Below are 18663 nucleotides of genomic sequence, written 5' to 3' on the forward strand. Positions count from 1 at the left end.
TACGCGAATTTCCTGGCCCCAGCCATTTGCAAACCTCAAAGCGGAATGAAAGAAGCATTACCGCTAAGAATCGCAAATATGAAAGGTACGAATCCAACGAAGCCTGAATTACCGCAAACTTTACCACTCACAAGGCGCGCGTAAAATAGAAAATATTAATGCTTGATTTATTTACAAAGTTTCGTCGTTTCGCATTTTGAGAGGAAAATAATTTCGTGACTGTAACAATAAATTATTTTACTTCAAAACTTGCTTCGATCGAGAGATAAAAAACTTTTAGAGAAGTTGTTAAACTCGATAGTAAAATCGGTACTATTGACTTTCTCTATGTTAATTCTTACGATATTATATACAGCAGACGTTAATTTCATATTTAACACAGCATGATTTTTGCCGAATTGCATATAAAATAGGAAACATTGATGTAAAAAACTTCATTTAAATTCTCTCTGCGACGATAATCCCTTGACCAATTTCCTGAATTAGCTCTTTTTAAAACGTGGTAAACAAATTTCTTTGAGTGAATCGGAGAATTTTCTCTTGCATCCTTAAATAACGTTCCTTACAGCAGCAGGAATACCTTTTGTATAGTATGCGAGAATACCGGAGGTCTAACGACGAGACGAGGTCGACGAGGTCAGCTCGTAAGAGACGGTACACATGTATTTTACAGTATTTTATGTCACAATAAAGTAAATTAAAGCCCATCGCTGCTATCCTCTCGTGAGTTGAGCGAGAACCTTCTAATACAGGTTCTTTCAAAATTAAACATAAGATTTAAAATATAAAGAAAGACTTAAAATATATTTGAAAATGTAAGGTAAAATGGCAATCTGGCTTTTCTATAACATTAATTAATTATTAATTTAAAACATAATCGATTGATTCGTTATTGAAATAATGACATAAAATGTTCTACAGTTAGCTATTGAAGGATGCTCTTTTGTTGTCTGTATTACAATCCCAAAAGATTCATATAATGCGAGAATGTGTTCAACACAACATGTACATCAGACAGCAAAGTTTAGAATTGAAAGAGCGACAAAAATGTAGCTTCCAATGTGTAACAACACGTGTCGAATGATACAATTCACCCGCTCTTTGAACTCCAGCGAAAAATGGCATGACACCGCATGCGAGCGCTTATGAAACGCCCTGTACAAAGTGGGCGGAAAGTTTCACTTTGCATATGCAGCCCAGCGTACACGGTAAACAGAAGCGTGTCATGTCGGATTTTATCCCGCTTCGGCCGTCCTTTCGAGCTGTCCGCCGCGTTTTGTGTCCGACTCGGATTCGCGTTGCAAACCACTCTCGCGATCTCCGTAGGCGAGTTGCTTGTTGCACGTAAAGTGCCGCATTCGGCCCAGTTGAAGTGTCGGAAACGCATTGTGCAAAACGGAAATGTTGCTTCGCTTCGCCCGAGTCATCCGGTTGCATCGATAACAAACGCAAGGAAACGGGGGGGAAAGAGAATAGGTATATTTTAGACGCGTCAGTCACTAATTATCAGGACCACCTAAAAGAGCAGATATGTCTGTAGTTATGCCAGTAACATTGTATATCAATGAAATTATAACTATGGCTGCTTTCCTTTTAGAAGACATAGTCGACACAAATGTTGTTTTATGCAGCATTCAATGAATAACAAAGATACAACAACACTTGTATCTTTTGTGTTTCCTAAAAGAAAAGCAGTCTTATACATATATTAATCCTTAGTACACACAATTGGGTCATTCGTGTCCTGTGTATTTCTTTTCTTCAGAACTTTTCCTTAGTAGGAGCGCATCTGGCTAAATTAATAATAATGATCTCTATTCTTTCCTTTTTTTTAATACACAACTTTATAAATACTTTCTAAGGATGTTAAAAATGTATGTAAGAATTACTTAATAATTTTTATATAATTGTAAAAGTAATGAAAATTAAACCAGGACACGACAATCTGTTATATGTATACTGTTAGATATCAAAAAATCAATGTGTCTATGACCAGTCACATGCACTGTTCTCGATTTGTAATAATGACAGGATAAGTTCACAATAATAAAAATGATTCACGATAACAATTGTATGTCTATTTAATTTTCAGTACATTCACTGCCTATCGATATATTCACTATCGTAATGTAATTCATATCACGCACAACGGATAGCCACATATATCTAGTATTAGCTATACCCGTGAATCGGTCCTCGACAACGCCTGGGGACATACATCCTGAATCGTATTCGTGACGTCGCCTAGGGGATGAAACCCTGAGTCACTGTAGGACCGACGCGGACACGCGATAACGTCTAAGATCGTCGTCTAGGATCGCGTTAGGCTCGTATAGATATATATATATATAATATCGTGTGCTTGCGATGAGAGCAGAAGTTTACCGTGGCACGATCAGAACTCGAATGAATGCTCTCGTTGATTCTCGATGATTGTGGATATTCGTCGGGATTTCCGAAATCGTTGATTCGAATCCTGTTGATCCATAGATCACAAGAAGCTGCGGTAATGACGACGGCGACTTTGAGATAATAGACGCGTGGTATATCGTGTACCGACAAAGAAAAGGAAAAACTTCGGTTCGCGGTCTCGAGATCAAGAGCACAGAAAACCCTCGATGTAAAACCGCATCCTCCTACTCCTCGCAATGTTATTAATTGTCAATGTACATATGAGTAAATATATGCGCGCGCGCGTGTGTGTGTGTGTGTGTGTGTGTGTGTGTGTGTGTGTCAAGCCGTCCGCTTGTCGCTTGTATTTGTGTCGTGCACGACTTTTTGAGTTCATATACGGAACACAATGGTTATCCAACCTCTTTAAAAAATAACATTTTGTTACTTTAACTTCCATCACAGATTTAATCACAGAAAGGGATTGATTTACATTTTAACACATGGAAGTTAAAAATAACAAAATATTATATATTTAACTCAAAAGATTGGGTTACCATTGCTCCTTTAATATTTAATAGTGCATTTTGTCATTTTGAGTAGGAGCAATAGCGACCTACAGAAATGATTATAACTCAAATTGGGTGTAATTTGACATTATGAATTTAATAGTGTAGTAAAAAAAAAAAAGAAAATTATCATGTGTACTAAGAGTTAATAATACTGTCATTGATATTGATAATATATTAATTATCCAAAGAAATAGATATTCTACGTTCATATCTGCGTAAAAAAAACTTGTGAATTAAAAATGCAAGTCGAATAATACCATTAATTTCCGAAAAAAATATATTTTCGTAACATTCAAACGTGACGTATCCATTCTCTCAAACACGAGCTTTGTACCTAGTGTTTTTGTACCTTGTCTTCTCAGATACATTTCTCTTCGCAAGCGTAACAAGCGACAATCTCCTTTTTGTAGTAGTTCCTTGTTGGCGTCTAAGGATAGTGACATTAAGGAAGACGGAAGGCGATTTACGTCAGTACAGGGCATTACAAACATAGCCACCCGGCGCACTAAAATTGCCGCATTGTATCTGGTACTGAAGACATTCATGTGAAATGATAACGTGCTCTTGCACGTTGATAGCACTCGCGCAAAATTACATTTAATAAAACCAATACGCAGTGAGCTATTGTGATTTGTATAACGTATAAATATATTAAAAAAAGATTTATAAAAGAAAGAATACAAACTGATTACCTAAGAAATTTATATCCATAAAACTGATCTCATTAGAAATAATAAAATTATATTATTATATAATATAATAGCTCAAGTCATTATACAAAAAGAACGGTTTTGCTTAAGTATTGAAAAATTCAGCTAGATACAGGTTTGAAAATAATTTTGGTGGACTACCAATAATTGTGCATACACACACATAATTATTTGATAGTTCAATAAAATTCCTATAAGATGTTTAAGTTGGTTGCTAAAATATTAAAATTTTTTGCAGACTATTACTCATTATATGCTTGAATTTTCTACATAATTATTTTGATGACTAACAAAATTATTTTCAGATCTGTATGTGTATTTAGTTGCATTTTTATTTCAGAAAAATTATTCCTTCCACATAAAAAAATAATTAAATTATATTATAGTGGTGTAAGTGCCTATGCACTATACAGCTTTATTAATGTTTAAACGACAATAAAGAGATATATAAAATGCTACATTACAGTATTCATGTATAATATACTCCAAGTCAGTCATACGTTCCAGTTCGGTTTATCCGGGAAGACATCCTCGGGGGCAACTAAGTAACAATTTGAAACTGCGAGTAATATTCGCCTAAGCACAAGTCTAACGGCGAAAACGGTGTCCCGAATCGTTATCCGAAAATTCGGCCATGAGCTGTAGGATGCAAGCAATGGGAAGCTGCACTTGGGCGAGCTACCCTAATCCCGCTTCGCATTAATAGGGTCTTTATTTCTCGCTGACGTTGCTAGCTCGATAAACCGGCTGCGCCGAACTCGTAGAGTAGCTGTGCTAAATCGTGTGCCGCGAATAAACTGCGATTACGGACCAGGTGAGCAGCTCGAAGAACTCGCCGAGCCATAGTTAAATCGATAGCGATCGTTAAAACTGAATTATATGCTCTGCGTATTAATGCCGGAATTATGTGCCATTTGCGTCGTTATATTTCTTTAATGAAATTGTTTGTCGCCATAAACGAGCTTATTATAAGATTACAATATTTCTGCTTTTACTCCTAACGGATTTATTATTATTATAATTATTTTTGTAACCATTTTTTTTTATATAGAAAAAATAATTCTGCTGAAGTATCTAAAAATTTAACTAGCTACAGAACTGAAAAAAATTTTAAATCGTTAAAATAATTATATAGGAAGTTTACTTGAATGTACAAATTTTTTGTTGCATTGCTTGAGTCTTCTACATAATTATTTTAATGGTCCAATAAAATTATTTTCAGATCTTTATCTAACTAAATTTTTAGATACTTTAGCAAAATCGTTCTTTCTGTGTTTGTGTCGTAAAAAAATTTAAGTTTGTAAAATAAAATCCCTGAAACAATCTGTATAAATAGAGTCAATAAAAAAAATGTCGCAATTGACAAAAATTCTTAATTTTTTCCGAGAATAAATGTGATACCGTTTTATCGACCGTTTTGTTGACTGAAAGTGTTTATTTTCCGAAACATGAGAAATTAATAACTAGAGGAATCGAACGGTTATTATTCGCGCACGAGTTATATTCTCCGAGATGACAATTTCAGTATTCCCCTCGGGGTATTGGGACATGCTTTATTTCCTTTCATATACTGGCCAACGATTCCTGCTCGACGTACACCGCAGAACCTTGAATTAAGCCGCAAAAATATTCGCATTTCTCCGCGAGGATTCGCTTTCCGGTCTTTTTTTCCCTCCGTTTAACGTGCGTAAACTGCCGCAGCGGCGGCGAACGCTGCATTATGAAATTGGCGTGAATGTATTATATTTTACGACGCAGGTGTTAAATGCGCGTCGACGATTTACACACATACTATATCCGGAAGCTTTCCGGTTTGCCGGTTTAGAGCGAGATTTTCGCAGTGTCTGCAAAAAGGTACGCGTAATTATCGTGCTCATTGACGCGAAAGAGGAAAATAAACTGAAAGCCTACAGTTCTGACCGAATAAATATTTGTACAAATACTTCAAAACGTGTACAAATACATATATATTTTGTTTGACTCTAAATTTGTTATTTATTTATTGACATAATGTTACTCATTGGCGCATACAAATTTGTCAAGGGTCGTTGGCTCGTTGCAAGCGAAATTTTTTAAGGTCAAATATGAAAAATTAAAACATTAAATTATTATTTAAATTATTACATTGAAAAAATATTATTTAAATGTATAATTCATAAAATCTTATTTAAAATTATATTAACCCAAAAGAAAAATGGCTTTCATGGCTTCCCTGTAGATCCACCAATGTTATTATTTCGTATTTGTTGAAATTAAGTGTTTCGTTCAAGCTCGTGCTTCGATATCGTAAAAGCGTTTAATGGCGAGAGAAGATAATTGATTACGTTCCTAAGTGCGGATGTTATAAAAAGAAACAATAAAAGCACGCTAAAAGTCAAGAGAGTACGACGAAGTTCGTAAGGGAGCAACGAGCGGAAAAGTCGTGCAAACAAGTGGCATTCTGTATTTTTCGGCGAATGAGAAATACGAACAATCAGCTGTTCCCGAAGAGATCAGACGTACGAGTTTCCCTATCGCAGAGACGAAACGAGAGTAAGAGAAACGTGCTAGCGAGGAAAAAGACGGGAGTACAAATGCGCGCTGAAAGTTCGTTCGTCGCGTCTTCCGCTTAACGTTGCCGCATAGCGACTCTTCTTACTACTTTGCCTCCCTCTTCCTTTTCTGTCACATCTCGCATTTCGTCACGAGCTTTCCGCCCCGAAGTCATCAGCTACCTGTACGCGGGTGCGAAAAACTCCAACGGCAAGTCGGACGAGGCGAGCTCGTTTCGCTTCCGTGTGACAAATCACCTGTCCCGAGGAGCACGCTTCCGCTCGGCGCCGAAACGCGGCGAAAGGTGAAATTGCAACGACATACAGTAAAAACTCGTCGCGTTGCGGCGACCAGGGAATTATGTTACATCGGTTAAATATATGCCAACCAACGCTTTTTAACACGGAAGCTATCAAGATAATAAATATGTCCAAAGTCGAAACATAATAGGCTTTCTAATGGTAATAAGTCATTACTCAAGTTTTTAAGTTTTAAGCCGTAAGAAATTTTATAACAGTCGAATGTGCGAAGAATAATGAAGATTATGATTTGAACAATTTTTTACGGGTTAAGATTAAAACTTAGGTAATGATATTGTAGAAAGCTTATAACGTTTTTCTACAATAAGTCGTTAATCATCACTCATGTCACATTAGTGGTAATTCAGACTTATAAGTTATCAACTTTATGGAACTTGCATCCATAAGTTATATTAAATTGTTCAGTTTTCAGATTGTCAGTCAGTATCTTCAATAAAGATTGCGAATATATATTGCTTTTTTATTTCAATCATAACGTAATTTGAATCGTAAGAAACGGAATTTGGCCATCTCCATGCAGTCGTACTGATTACTGACTTATTGTCTTATAACATACTATTGACTTGCTTACAACTTGTTTACAACTTGCTTTTGATTTCTAATTTATCATTAACGGTTTATTGTTGAAAGCCCATTAAAGACATCTTTAAGACATTTCATGATATAATATCTAAAAGATATCTTTATGATATCTTATATCTCGATTTTGAACATAGTGCTATCTAAGTAATTTCAAAAATCTACTCATTCTTGAATAGAGGTAGACCATAAAAGTCATCAGCAGATAAAATATAATAATAGGCAAAATATTTTTATACAATAGTTACAATATATCCACCGTTAATATCTGAAGGTATCTCATTTAAGATTGTGAAGCTGTACCTCGGTTAAGATTGTGAGACTGAACACAATATTCTGAGAAAATTCTCGTCCGCTTCAATGATGAAAAAACGTTTCGTGACGAAAGCTGGATGAACCGAGCATAGTTCCGGGAATCCTCAACCAGGCGCAACAATAGGAACGTAATAATAAATAAGAAGCGCATGAAAACACAACAATAGAAGCGTAACAATAAAAAGAGCGGGATAGAAAGACGAGAGTGAGCTAGAACGTGCAATAATTTCAAATCATTGCCACGCTGCGCGGAATGTCAAATACGAATGCAATCGTTGATCCTTAAAATTCCTGAAAAATATCTGAAATTACCGATTTATCGAGTTATTTTATATCGAGGCTATATATATTTTGTCAGTTTCGAAATAGTACGCTACATTATAATCTCAAGACAAAACTCACATATATCTTAAACTAAAGATTGAAGACTAAAAATAGGATACGGAAAAAACTATTTTGCTGAAATATCTAAAAATTTAGGTAAATACAGATCTGAAAATAACTTTGTTGGGCCATAAATATAATTATGTAAAAAATTCAAGCCTGATGAACAATGCTATAAAAAGTTTTAGTATTCTAACAACCAGCTTGAGCGTATCTAATTAAATTTTTTGACATTTCAGCAAAACCATTCTATCCGTAAAGAAATTGCTACAATTGAAAATTAAAAATTGATATTCGGAAGGGAACGAGACTTATTGACTCTCGATAATTTCACTCTCCAAGAGTGATTTTTCTCGAGAAATATACGGAAAAAACGATTTTGCTGAAATATCGAAAACTTTTTGTAGCATTGCTCATGCTTGAGCTTCTTACATAATTATAATTTTGATAGTCTAACGAAATTATTAGATATTTCAAAACTGTTCTTTCTGTTATAGCGGTTTACTTTCTTATAAATTATACGACATGCCCCGCGATTTCAGAAACTTGATAAGTATTTCAGCAACCAATGTTGAGGCGCGCGATTAATTATTTATCCGCCGTTTTGAAATTCAATGATATCGAAGCACAATATACGTTTGCCGACATAACACGGTAGCCAGTTCGCGTAGGGCATTCTCGGGAAATGAAACTTAGTTCGAAACAATCCGTAATCCCGCGATGGAATTGTGCGAGAGACGCCGCGACGGACGACGTCGAGGCAGGCTCGTGTTAAACTGGAAATAGTGGCTCGGCAATGTCGACGGGGAGATTGGCATGGATCCAACGGATTCATCGCGCCCGGCAGGGACGACGAAGTCAACTATACGTTAATCTTCTGCCAACGCGCTTTTCATTTTCTACTTGCCTCCTTTTCAAGTCTTCGGACTTCCAGGTTCATCATCGACTTCATCGACTGTTTCGTATTTTTATCGAGAGAACTATCATTTTCATTGTTTAACACAATAAATTCATAATATAATAAAATCTAATCATAAAAATGTTATGATTTAACTTTTTATATCGTCAAATGGAATAATTTTGATCCGAAATCGGGAACTTTAACCTAAAATTATTAATACTCATTCTCTAAATTTTTTTGAGTAGAATTTCACTCTAAGAGTAAAAATTGAGCTAACCTTGAGAAAGAGCGGCTTATAATACTATCATACATTTTAGTATGAGATTCATCCTATTTTACTCAAATATTTTGTGTGTTTACAGTAATATAGTAATAATTAAATAATTTATCAAATGCTTTTGAAAATACGTTCTTAGGTAAAAATGCTACGTATTGCTGTAGAAGCTAGTATTGCTCGCGTATAAATTCCTGAATCGAATTTGGCGACTTTTCAAGAAGTTGATTACACAACAACGCGGCGAACTGCAAGTTCACTTCCGCCTCCTCTTATCCTTCTTGATTTTTCTTGGATACCAAACTTCTCATCTCTTCCTACATTTACCATTTCCGTAAGACGTTAATACAGAAAGAAATAAAAAGTATTCTTACTTCGTCATCTACAGATTTTTATCGAGAAGACGAAAAGTAAAATGTGATATTCTCACGTTTTCACGTGATATATTTCCAGTACACCGGAATTTAATTCTGTGAGCTTTCGCACTAAAAGTTATCATTTTGAAATCTTTATAAAAGCGAAGTAGTTGTTCTGTCCAAAAATAAGTAGTTTTAAAGCTACTTTTAGAACAAAACTACTGCGGGTTGACGACAACCAACACCGGTTCAGAACTATTCTATCAAAAATTTAAAAGAAATTTCTAAATATATCCTGAAAGTACAATCATCTAAAATCAACGTAAATAAAAAGTTATGTTTCTTTTATACGAACTCAATCCTGAAAGGGTTAAAGACATAGTCACCGCGGGTGAAGGTTTCGGGCGCGATCGCGATAATTTATTTCCGACGACGACGGAAGCGAGCGCACGATTTCTGGCGAGTGCATCGGAACGGTGGCAGTCACGGGGATCGAAATTGGCGTAAGTCCAGGATGGATTCGGCCGCCGCGCGACAAGTCGCTCCAGCATCGTTTCGGTGCCTACCGGGAAAAAGCGACTCTTTTAAGCTCTCCTCCGCCCTTCCCGGCCTCGCGACCCATCTCCTGCTGCCGCACCAACTCGGCGTTTTCCTCGAGTGCGTTGTGTAGAGGACTCTAAATGGAATTGGCCTCGCGCCAGCGAATACCCACGGCAAAATGGGATTTTTCGTTCGGTACGCACGACATACATTTGCGCCTCTCGTCGTTTCTTCGAGTAATTCCCGCGCGTTGATCGTTTGTCCGCGAATTCACAGAGGCAATGCGAATTGGAATCTGACTCTGAACACTTTTTGATCGGCATGAATTATGTTCAGTCATGCAAAGCTGATATAATACGCTTTTTTGAATGATATGTATGAAGAGCATAAATTGGTTATTATGTACCTTGCTTTTTCTTTGAATCTCAAATTACATACATAATACGGAGTGTACACGATAAACCTCTAATATTTCGAAATGATGCGAAATAAAAAAACATGCATATTTCTGGGTATTTATTTTCTAAAAAATAATTAAAGAAGTTCTTTACACAAAATTACCAATTTCTTTACACGAAAATTTTTAGTACAATGGATTTTGAGGCGTCATTTCACTTCAAATACGCAAGTGTAATAACGCAGTGCCAATAACGATAACAATTTAATTGCATAAAATATTCACGTTTGGTACCTTGGCGAAACAAACTACGATCAGGAAAAGTTACAGCTAATTGGCTACATTTGGCGCACTTGTAAGTTTCTAAGAGGGAACATGATTATCGGATCATTTTTCTTTAATGAACTGACACTGAGCGGTCTGATAATTATCTGGACATGCTAAAACTGTTTATTTTTCCGTAAATTGCACACCTGCATCCCAATAATGTATTCCAATAAGACAAAGCTTCCTCTTATTACAACTTATATGTCCATCAAATATTGTACATTCAACTTTTTCAGATCATACACTGAGAAAAAAGTTAACTTGACTAAATGCGTTTAGAGTTCGTAGTGATTTTTTAGTTGAAGTATTTATGTATTTAGGTCAAATATACGTGAGTCATATCAATAAAGTCTTAATTTAAAACATGTTTGAATTAACAAATATTTGCTTAACAGTGTTGCATTTAGTCGAATCAACTAATATTTTTTTTATCTCAACAACTTTTTTTTCTCAGTGTACTTTATTCTACTAAAGTGCCAAGTGTCATTTTACAAAATCGAATTATATCAACATAACTAATGACATGCTGCAATGCATTTGGCGTGAGTAGAATTTTGGTTCAATATTCTTTCATACCATTAAAGGTGCTCATATAAAAGTATAGTAACTTTTTGTAAAATAAAACTTTTTAGTAACTTTTTAGAATAAAAATGTCCAGAGATATGTATCTTTGTTCGTTTCTATTTCTCATAATTTCAAAATACCAGATATTCACCGTGTATATACATCCTGTACTCTAGATAATTTATGTTTAGCTACGAAGCTTTGTGCTAAGCTTCCCGAGTATAATAAAACCGAGTGCAAACCTTATTGTAAATTTAAAAGTTCTTCTAGTTCTGATGTTGCAAAATTATAATACAAACAAATGTTTATGATTAAAATTAAACATTAATATGCAAATGCTTCTTTCGAACTATTCTGTAAAGCAACTATATTAAAAGTGTACATAGTTATGTTAACATTATGGTTGACATTTACCTCCATGCACCTCGCAGACCAGGAACAGGTCAGCTCCCTCCGGGTAAGCCTCGAGGAGTTTACTCATGTCTCGCCTCTTCGCATCATAGATTATCGGCTTCGCCGGTGGCACTGTAAACAGAAAAACCGACATGTGAACGATATGCATATTTTCCAGTTTAATAGCTGAGACTGTCATAAACGCGGCTTGAAGAAATCTTTAAAGAAGATAACTTCATTTCGAGAATTAAACACAACCGTTTTTAATATTAATTACATCACATATTAATATATAATATAAAATATGCATGTCATATATAAAATATAATACATTTCTGATTTGAAATAAAAAAAAAGATTCGCCCTAGAGATAGTCAAAAGATTCTACATAGATTCGAATCCTGAAGTAATATTTCTTGCAATAAGTTCTTTATAGTATTTTTAAATATTATTCTAATAATAATTTATTGGCGAGATATATTGGTTAAACATTAGAGAGCTATTGAGTCAATATTTGGTCAATATTATGCCAATAATTCTGCTATTAGGGTAGCAGCATTATCAAATCGATGTTTAATTTAATTAGTGATTATTTCAATTTGTGATAGCACGTAGTTTATAATGAAAGACGTATTTCCAATTTACATGAAAATATTATTAGGAATTAATATTCAGCCTCGACTGTATTTAACGTTTTTTTATGGAATGCAAAATCTTAATGTGAATTAAAAACTTAAGTTTTGACGTTGCAAAATTATAATTTAAGATGCTTATGATTAAAATTAAACGTTAATCCTCGACTATAATTATGAAAACTACACTTAAATTCTGAAACGTCCTGTTTGAAGTATAGAATGCAAGTAAACCTCGGCCTTACGACTTATTTGATTTATTCATTTAACAGTCTTATTTGTTTTTTTGTTATTTAAAATATAAATATTTATGTAAAATATGTTTTTTATTTCGTAAAGGAAAATTATACTAGGCGGTATAGAATTATATAATATAGAAGGAAAAGTCACCATGCAGTTTTTTATTTGGAATGTTTTTTGGTAAAATTTAGTATATTTATAATCTGCCTATTAAGCTTAAAATGAATCACTTTTATAGACATCAGTTATGATTAATTGTGAGTATAATACTTTTGCATGAGAGGCCATGTCTTAGCCTTGACCAACTACAATAAGCGGAATAAAGCCTGACGAGAAAGGAAAAAAAAGGGAGGAAATGAAGCAATAACAATAGCAGTAGCTTTTACTTGACTGGTGTCGCCAAACACTCTTTTCCCCTTTCATTGCCAGTCCGATGCATCCGCGATACAACCGAGGTAAATGCAAACAAGTCAACGAGAGTCTCATTTCAGTATATCGCCCGGATGTCGTATGGGAATTGCCTTCGACTATTGTCGTGACGACGTCGATGACGACAATACCGAGCGGCGGTGCACGCTGCATTCGTTCGTGCTTCCTCTTTCTTTCGGGAAGGTGCAGCTAGCACGGAAAAAGATCGCGAAGACGGCTTTCGCGGTAGGGAAAACTCGATAAACGATCTCGATAAGACCCGTCTTCGACGCATGGCGAAATATTCTGATTCGGTTTACTCTGCTTCGCGGTGACACGTGCAACCGCCCTCGTGCGATCTTGATCGCAGCCGCACTGTGCGACTGTAAGCACAGATTGACATCGCATATATCCTCGAGGCGATCGCACAAAATCGAGGCTTCGTGGGTATCTTTATGTAGATAGCTCGAATCACACTGCACTTTGTTCTCGAGCGAGGTGCGGTGCCACCATGTTGCCGGCGTGACTTGTTTGTTTATATCGTCGACGATCATATTCGGGCTGTATCCGAAGTACGTGGCGATATTTTCAAAACGTGTTCTATGAGCGCAAACGAAAGTCGGTATTGACAACCTGTGTTCAAAGCTATATGGCGCAAGGTAAAATAAAAAATGTAACGAATAATATGAATACATAAATTTGAGTCTCATACAACCGAGCATACAACAGTCTCATACAGCAGCGCATGAATATATATTGTCAAGACGCTTTCATTAGGGACAGACGTTTGTTTATCTTTAATTTAGAACATATGGATTTTATCCTTCAATCACTATATTGGTTTGTCATAGATGCAACACATCGTGTAACACATGGCGTACCTAATTCAATTTTGATTACTTGTAAGTTTCATAAAAATAAATACTGTAACTATCTTTTTCGAAATGTTAGATATTAAGGAATACAATAGTACATATATCTTTATAAAATGTATGTATCTTTACAAAAAAAAGTTATAAGCAATAAAATAAACAAGTTTCGAAAAAAAACCATTTCAGAAAAAATCGGGTATGCTATACTGAGTAATACTGAGGGTTAGATGTAACAGAACAATTGTTAATTACAACTCTATTTTTTTAAATTTTAGTTTTGACATGGGAAAAAGAGTCGGATAGCATTAATTGGAATTCTAATTAAAAGTGGATAAATCAAAATTTTTGAATCTATTCAATCAAAAGATTGAATCTATTAAATTTTAGTTGAAATAACCAGAATTCTAATTGATATGATCAGACTCTTCTGGTTTGATCATTTTTAACTAGGAATTTTTCTCAGCAGCTGCAGTTTTCTAATAATTAAATTTAATAAAAAGAAAAGTACAAGAGTTTTATCGCAGAACATATGAGCAATTAAACATCAATTCGATTCTAATTATAGATTATTCGTCGCGTAAAAGATACGGCCTCATCATGATGAAATTAGCGACGCGGAAAGAACTCAATAATCATTATCCGAATTGCCGTTTCCGATGCGCGATACGATCGTTGTTGGCTAGAGTCGATATGCTGAAGAGCAGAAACTTCGCCGGAAGTGGGAAGAAGTGTTCCGTTCCCACGGGATTCCGTAGACGGACGTCGTAATCTCGACAGAGATTACATGAGGGCGGAGCAAGACGACGCTTTAGTGACGCTAATACCCAGCATTCACGGCTTTTTATAGAGGCGTTTATCTATCAGAAAGATATCCCATCCTCTCCCAAAGCGCGAATTTTCCCCGTATTCGAACCCGTCGACTATTGTTACGTTGACAATTGACTCGCTTGCGAGAGAAAAAGCCATAAAATGTGTTCAATGTTCCACCAACGAGTATTGCGTGCGTCTAATACATAACGAACCCTTTTCTACTACTACTTCCATGAACTTTTATGGAGAAATATCTGCGAATATTACCATATCTGTAATCCTTACTACGATTCGTTTATCTGCACTAGAAAAAATATTTTATTCTATATGAAAATTTTACTACGACAACAAACATTTTCGATCAAATAATACTAAATAAAACTATAATTTTAAGCGATCTAAATTTTTTAATTGATATAAACAAATATTTACAGCAGAAAATGTATTTTGTAAAAGCAATTAAATTTTTTAATTTTATAAACCAACTATTTAGTTGCTTTTAAAAAATGCTTTAAAAAACAGTCCTTGCTGAAAATACTAATTTTTTTTCGTAGTTTGTTACAGGGATTTTTGTTGAGATATCTAATGTTAAAAAAATTATTAAATTAGTTTCATTACCTTGAAAGTAAAATAATTTTCAAATGTATAATTATAAATTTACAATTTAATAAAGCATAATGCATAAAACAATTTTTAATGTTAGCAGTTTTAATTTTTTATTATAACATTACTCTATAAAAAATTTTATAAAATCGATTAAATATGTTTGATGTATTATACTTTGTATAATTTTTTAATATAACTTGCTATAAAATATACTTAATCTAAAATTGATTAAGTATAATACCTATATATAGCAAATATTATAATTTTTATGCTAACTACTATAGCGATTAATATCGTATTTTATACATTTCACTATATAATGCTTCGGCCGGTATTATTATACATAAAATCATATTAGTGCTAATTAGTAATAACTTCACGTTAGCTTTCCACGGTTAATTACAGAATAAATCGTCGTCATGGGGGCTAATCTCATGAATATTCAAACGATCGTTAGTAGGATATGACATCATTACACATATATTATTATCTAAAATTCTATTGCACGTGTATATATATATATACATATATATACATATATATATACATAACTAACATAATAGACCGATACAAACCACCTGTCCAAAAACGCCCTACCGAAATTATTGACAGAGTGGAAGTAGCAATATGTGCTGCGTGAAGAGCTTTTCCCCATGTTTGTGGCACCCCGGTGAGAATTGCTCATTAATCTTCCCGCACGCGATTCACCCTCTGGTCGGAGTTTTACATATTTATTACCATCTACGTATGGTCGTAGAACGGCTGTTTTGGTATTCGACCCGTTACGTTGTCGAGCTCGCGCGACATCGAAACCCCGCTAAAATCCGTCCAAAGTCATACAAAGCGCTCTTACAAAGCCAGCTCGTGTGGCACAGCCCGGGACGATTTTCATCTCTCTTTCTCTTGCCCTTCTCACCTCATAGCTCACGTGGGTATGATTTGCGGTATTCACGTGTCTTTCTCGAAAGGAAGAGGGATGGGCGAACCATCGTGTGGCTCACGTAGGTGGTGGGTAAGCCGTTGGTCCACATCCGCGAATCCCGTTCGACGTTTCCCTCAGAATTTCGCGAAGTAGAACGGTAAAGTGAGACGGCGGTAACATATGCGGACCTCGGTATCGCTCACGGAAACTTTTACTGAAATTCTCTGCACAGCAGAGAACCAACGGAATACGCCGCTGTCTTGTCCGTACGACCGGTTATAAATGGGAGACACGAGGTGGTGCACCTGAAAAGTCGGCGCTTGCTAGCTTCTTCCAAGGATCGTGTTTCGCTGTGTTACTTTTCTTTTTCTTTCTTCCTTTTATGGGCCACTGCAAACACGGTCGAGCATTGCGCCGAATGTCTACCGTGATTTTCCGAAACACCATTTACAGAACAAGAATGTTAGAAAGTATCAGAGTGTCAGTCCCGTCGCTCAGTTAGCCAACTATGAACATTTATTTTTATTCAACTAAAGTATTCCACATCATATATCAAACTAAATTCTTTTGTTAAAATGAATCAAATCTAATTTAAACAAAATAAAAGATAATCCCGAGTTTTTTCAACAAATTGCTACTATGCACTTAATATCTATTCAAGATTGTCACAAATTCGTCATCTTGAAATTCCATAACACTTCCCTAATTTCCAGACAAAATTTCATGATTTTCCCTGATGCTTTCAATAATATCTGAAATTTTTTTGTAGTTTCGTCCTGGTTTGGAAACCGTCAAATATTATGTTGCAAGAGCAATTTAACATGGCATTGTAAATTGCTATTAATTTTGCTGATACTACTCGCATTTTATTTATATTTTATTTATATATGTCAAGTTGGTATTGTTCTAAAACTGTGTAGATGTGATGTACTAAACTTCTTTAAAGCCAAGAATTTTTATTTTCCAGAAGATTGTGCAAAATTCCTTGACTTTTATCTGATTTCCAGTTGTGGAAATCTTGCTATTGGAAATATGATTTCAAAAGGCATTTGGCAATCAACAGGCCGCTGTTCCATGTTAGGAACTCGAAAGACTGGTCAAAGAATCGAGAAGAATTTATCCGGTGGACGCACAAATCTGCCGCGTCTGTAATACGAGGGTCAGGAAACGAGATGGGGATCGATGATCGAGCTTCCGGCCCACGGGACTGAAAATCTCACTGGACGCGCGCGGTGCGTTTCCAACGACAACGTGTAAACCGTTCGGCCGGCAACACAATGGCGAGCCGGAGGTCCGACGGAGCGAGGAAAATATATTGCTAATAGGGTTTGCAACACGGCCCGTTAGTCGAGAGTAATGCCTTACCACGGGATGGCACACGTTAAGCTCGTTTAACGAACCATCCCGCTCCACGTCCCCCCTCCTTCTCTCTCGCTCTCTCCTCTTCCTCTCTCTGTCTCTTTCACCTCCGCTACCCTCACCTTTCGCCTTTTTTGCCCTTCTACTCTCCCGCGTTCGTGCTTCGTGGACGTCGATTAGATTTATGGACTTCCATCGTGTGTCACGCGTTCGCCCTCTCGTCGCCGTGCTCTCGTTCGTCGAGGGATTTCATCTTACAGCCGCGATAACCGCACGTGACCGTTTCGAGTCTCTCGATTAGAGAGGTATACTTCTTCACAAATCGAATAGAACGGATTGCCCGTCGCTTTCATGCGACTATAGTGAGTTATTACTTTTCGATGCACTTTCAAAGCAAAGTAATCACGAAAAACTATAGTTATATGTAATTTTATCAGAAACGTTATCTTAAAAATAATTCTCACTATTATCTATGTTATCTCTGTACAATTTTTATATTTATCTATTATTACATAAATTATCGCGTACGATTATTAAGCAAAAATGTAAATAAATAATACAGATTATTATATCGCTGGCAAAAATATAATATACAAAGTATTCTGTTAAAATAAGTTAAGATTCTCTCTCTTTCTCCATCTCTCTTTCTCTTCTTCTCAACGTACGTACGAATAGATATGCGCGGACATGCATACAGATCATAAAACTCTATAGAAGTGGATTCTACGGAGCACCTTGAGTCCCGTCACGTTCGACAGATGTCCGGGTGACTCTCCGAAGTGATAACGTTCTGCTCTGCTCCTTATTTCGTCGACTATATAAGTCGTCCTGGCGGCGAGGATGTTTGATCCCGTATATGTTGCGCGCAACATTGAATGCACAACGTGTGAAGCTATATCCAATATATCTTGCGAACCACATTTTCCTTAGCACACAGATTCCATAAAGAAACTGAGAAAATTGTCCGGGATGAGTAGCGGAAATGATTAAAATTTAAACTCCATTAACCAATTTCCCGTTCAAAACACTGTCAAATTACAATATATTCAATTTGAGTTATTTTTAAATAAAAAAATTACAAGTACCTATAACAGCCAACATTGAATATTTCAAATTATTTTTAATCGTACCTCGCAACTGTTCTTACTCAATGTATGATTAATTTAATTAAAACAATGAAGTTATTTAATTTTATTAAAAGAATATAATTTGACTTAAAAATTTATTATTTCCTAAGCGCATACGTTACTCTTAACCCT

At 35.6% G+C, this 18663-nt stretch overlaps 1 protein-coding gene across 1 annotated transcript in view; it reads right to left on the reverse strand.

The window, feature by feature from the left end:
* Positions 1-18663, reverse strand: part of LOC108729345 (protein turtle) — a 243709-nt gene that overhangs the window by 128143 nt on the left and 96903 nt on the right. Inside the window, exon 4 of the mRNA XM_018458406.1 lies at positions 11577-11687. Within this exon, the coding sequence (XP_018313908.1) occupies positions 11577-11687 (111 nt within the window). The remainder of the gene's footprint in view (positions 1-11576; positions 11688-18663) is intronic.

This window comes from Mycetomoellerius zeteki, unplaced genomic scaffold (assembly GCF_001594055.1).
Source record: "Mycetomoellerius zeteki isolate Tzet28-1 unplaced genomic scaffold, Tzet1.0 scaffold73, whole genome shotgun sequence".
NCBI lineage: Eukaryota > Metazoa > Arthropoda > Insecta > Hymenoptera > Formicidae > Mycetomoellerius > Mycetomoellerius zeteki.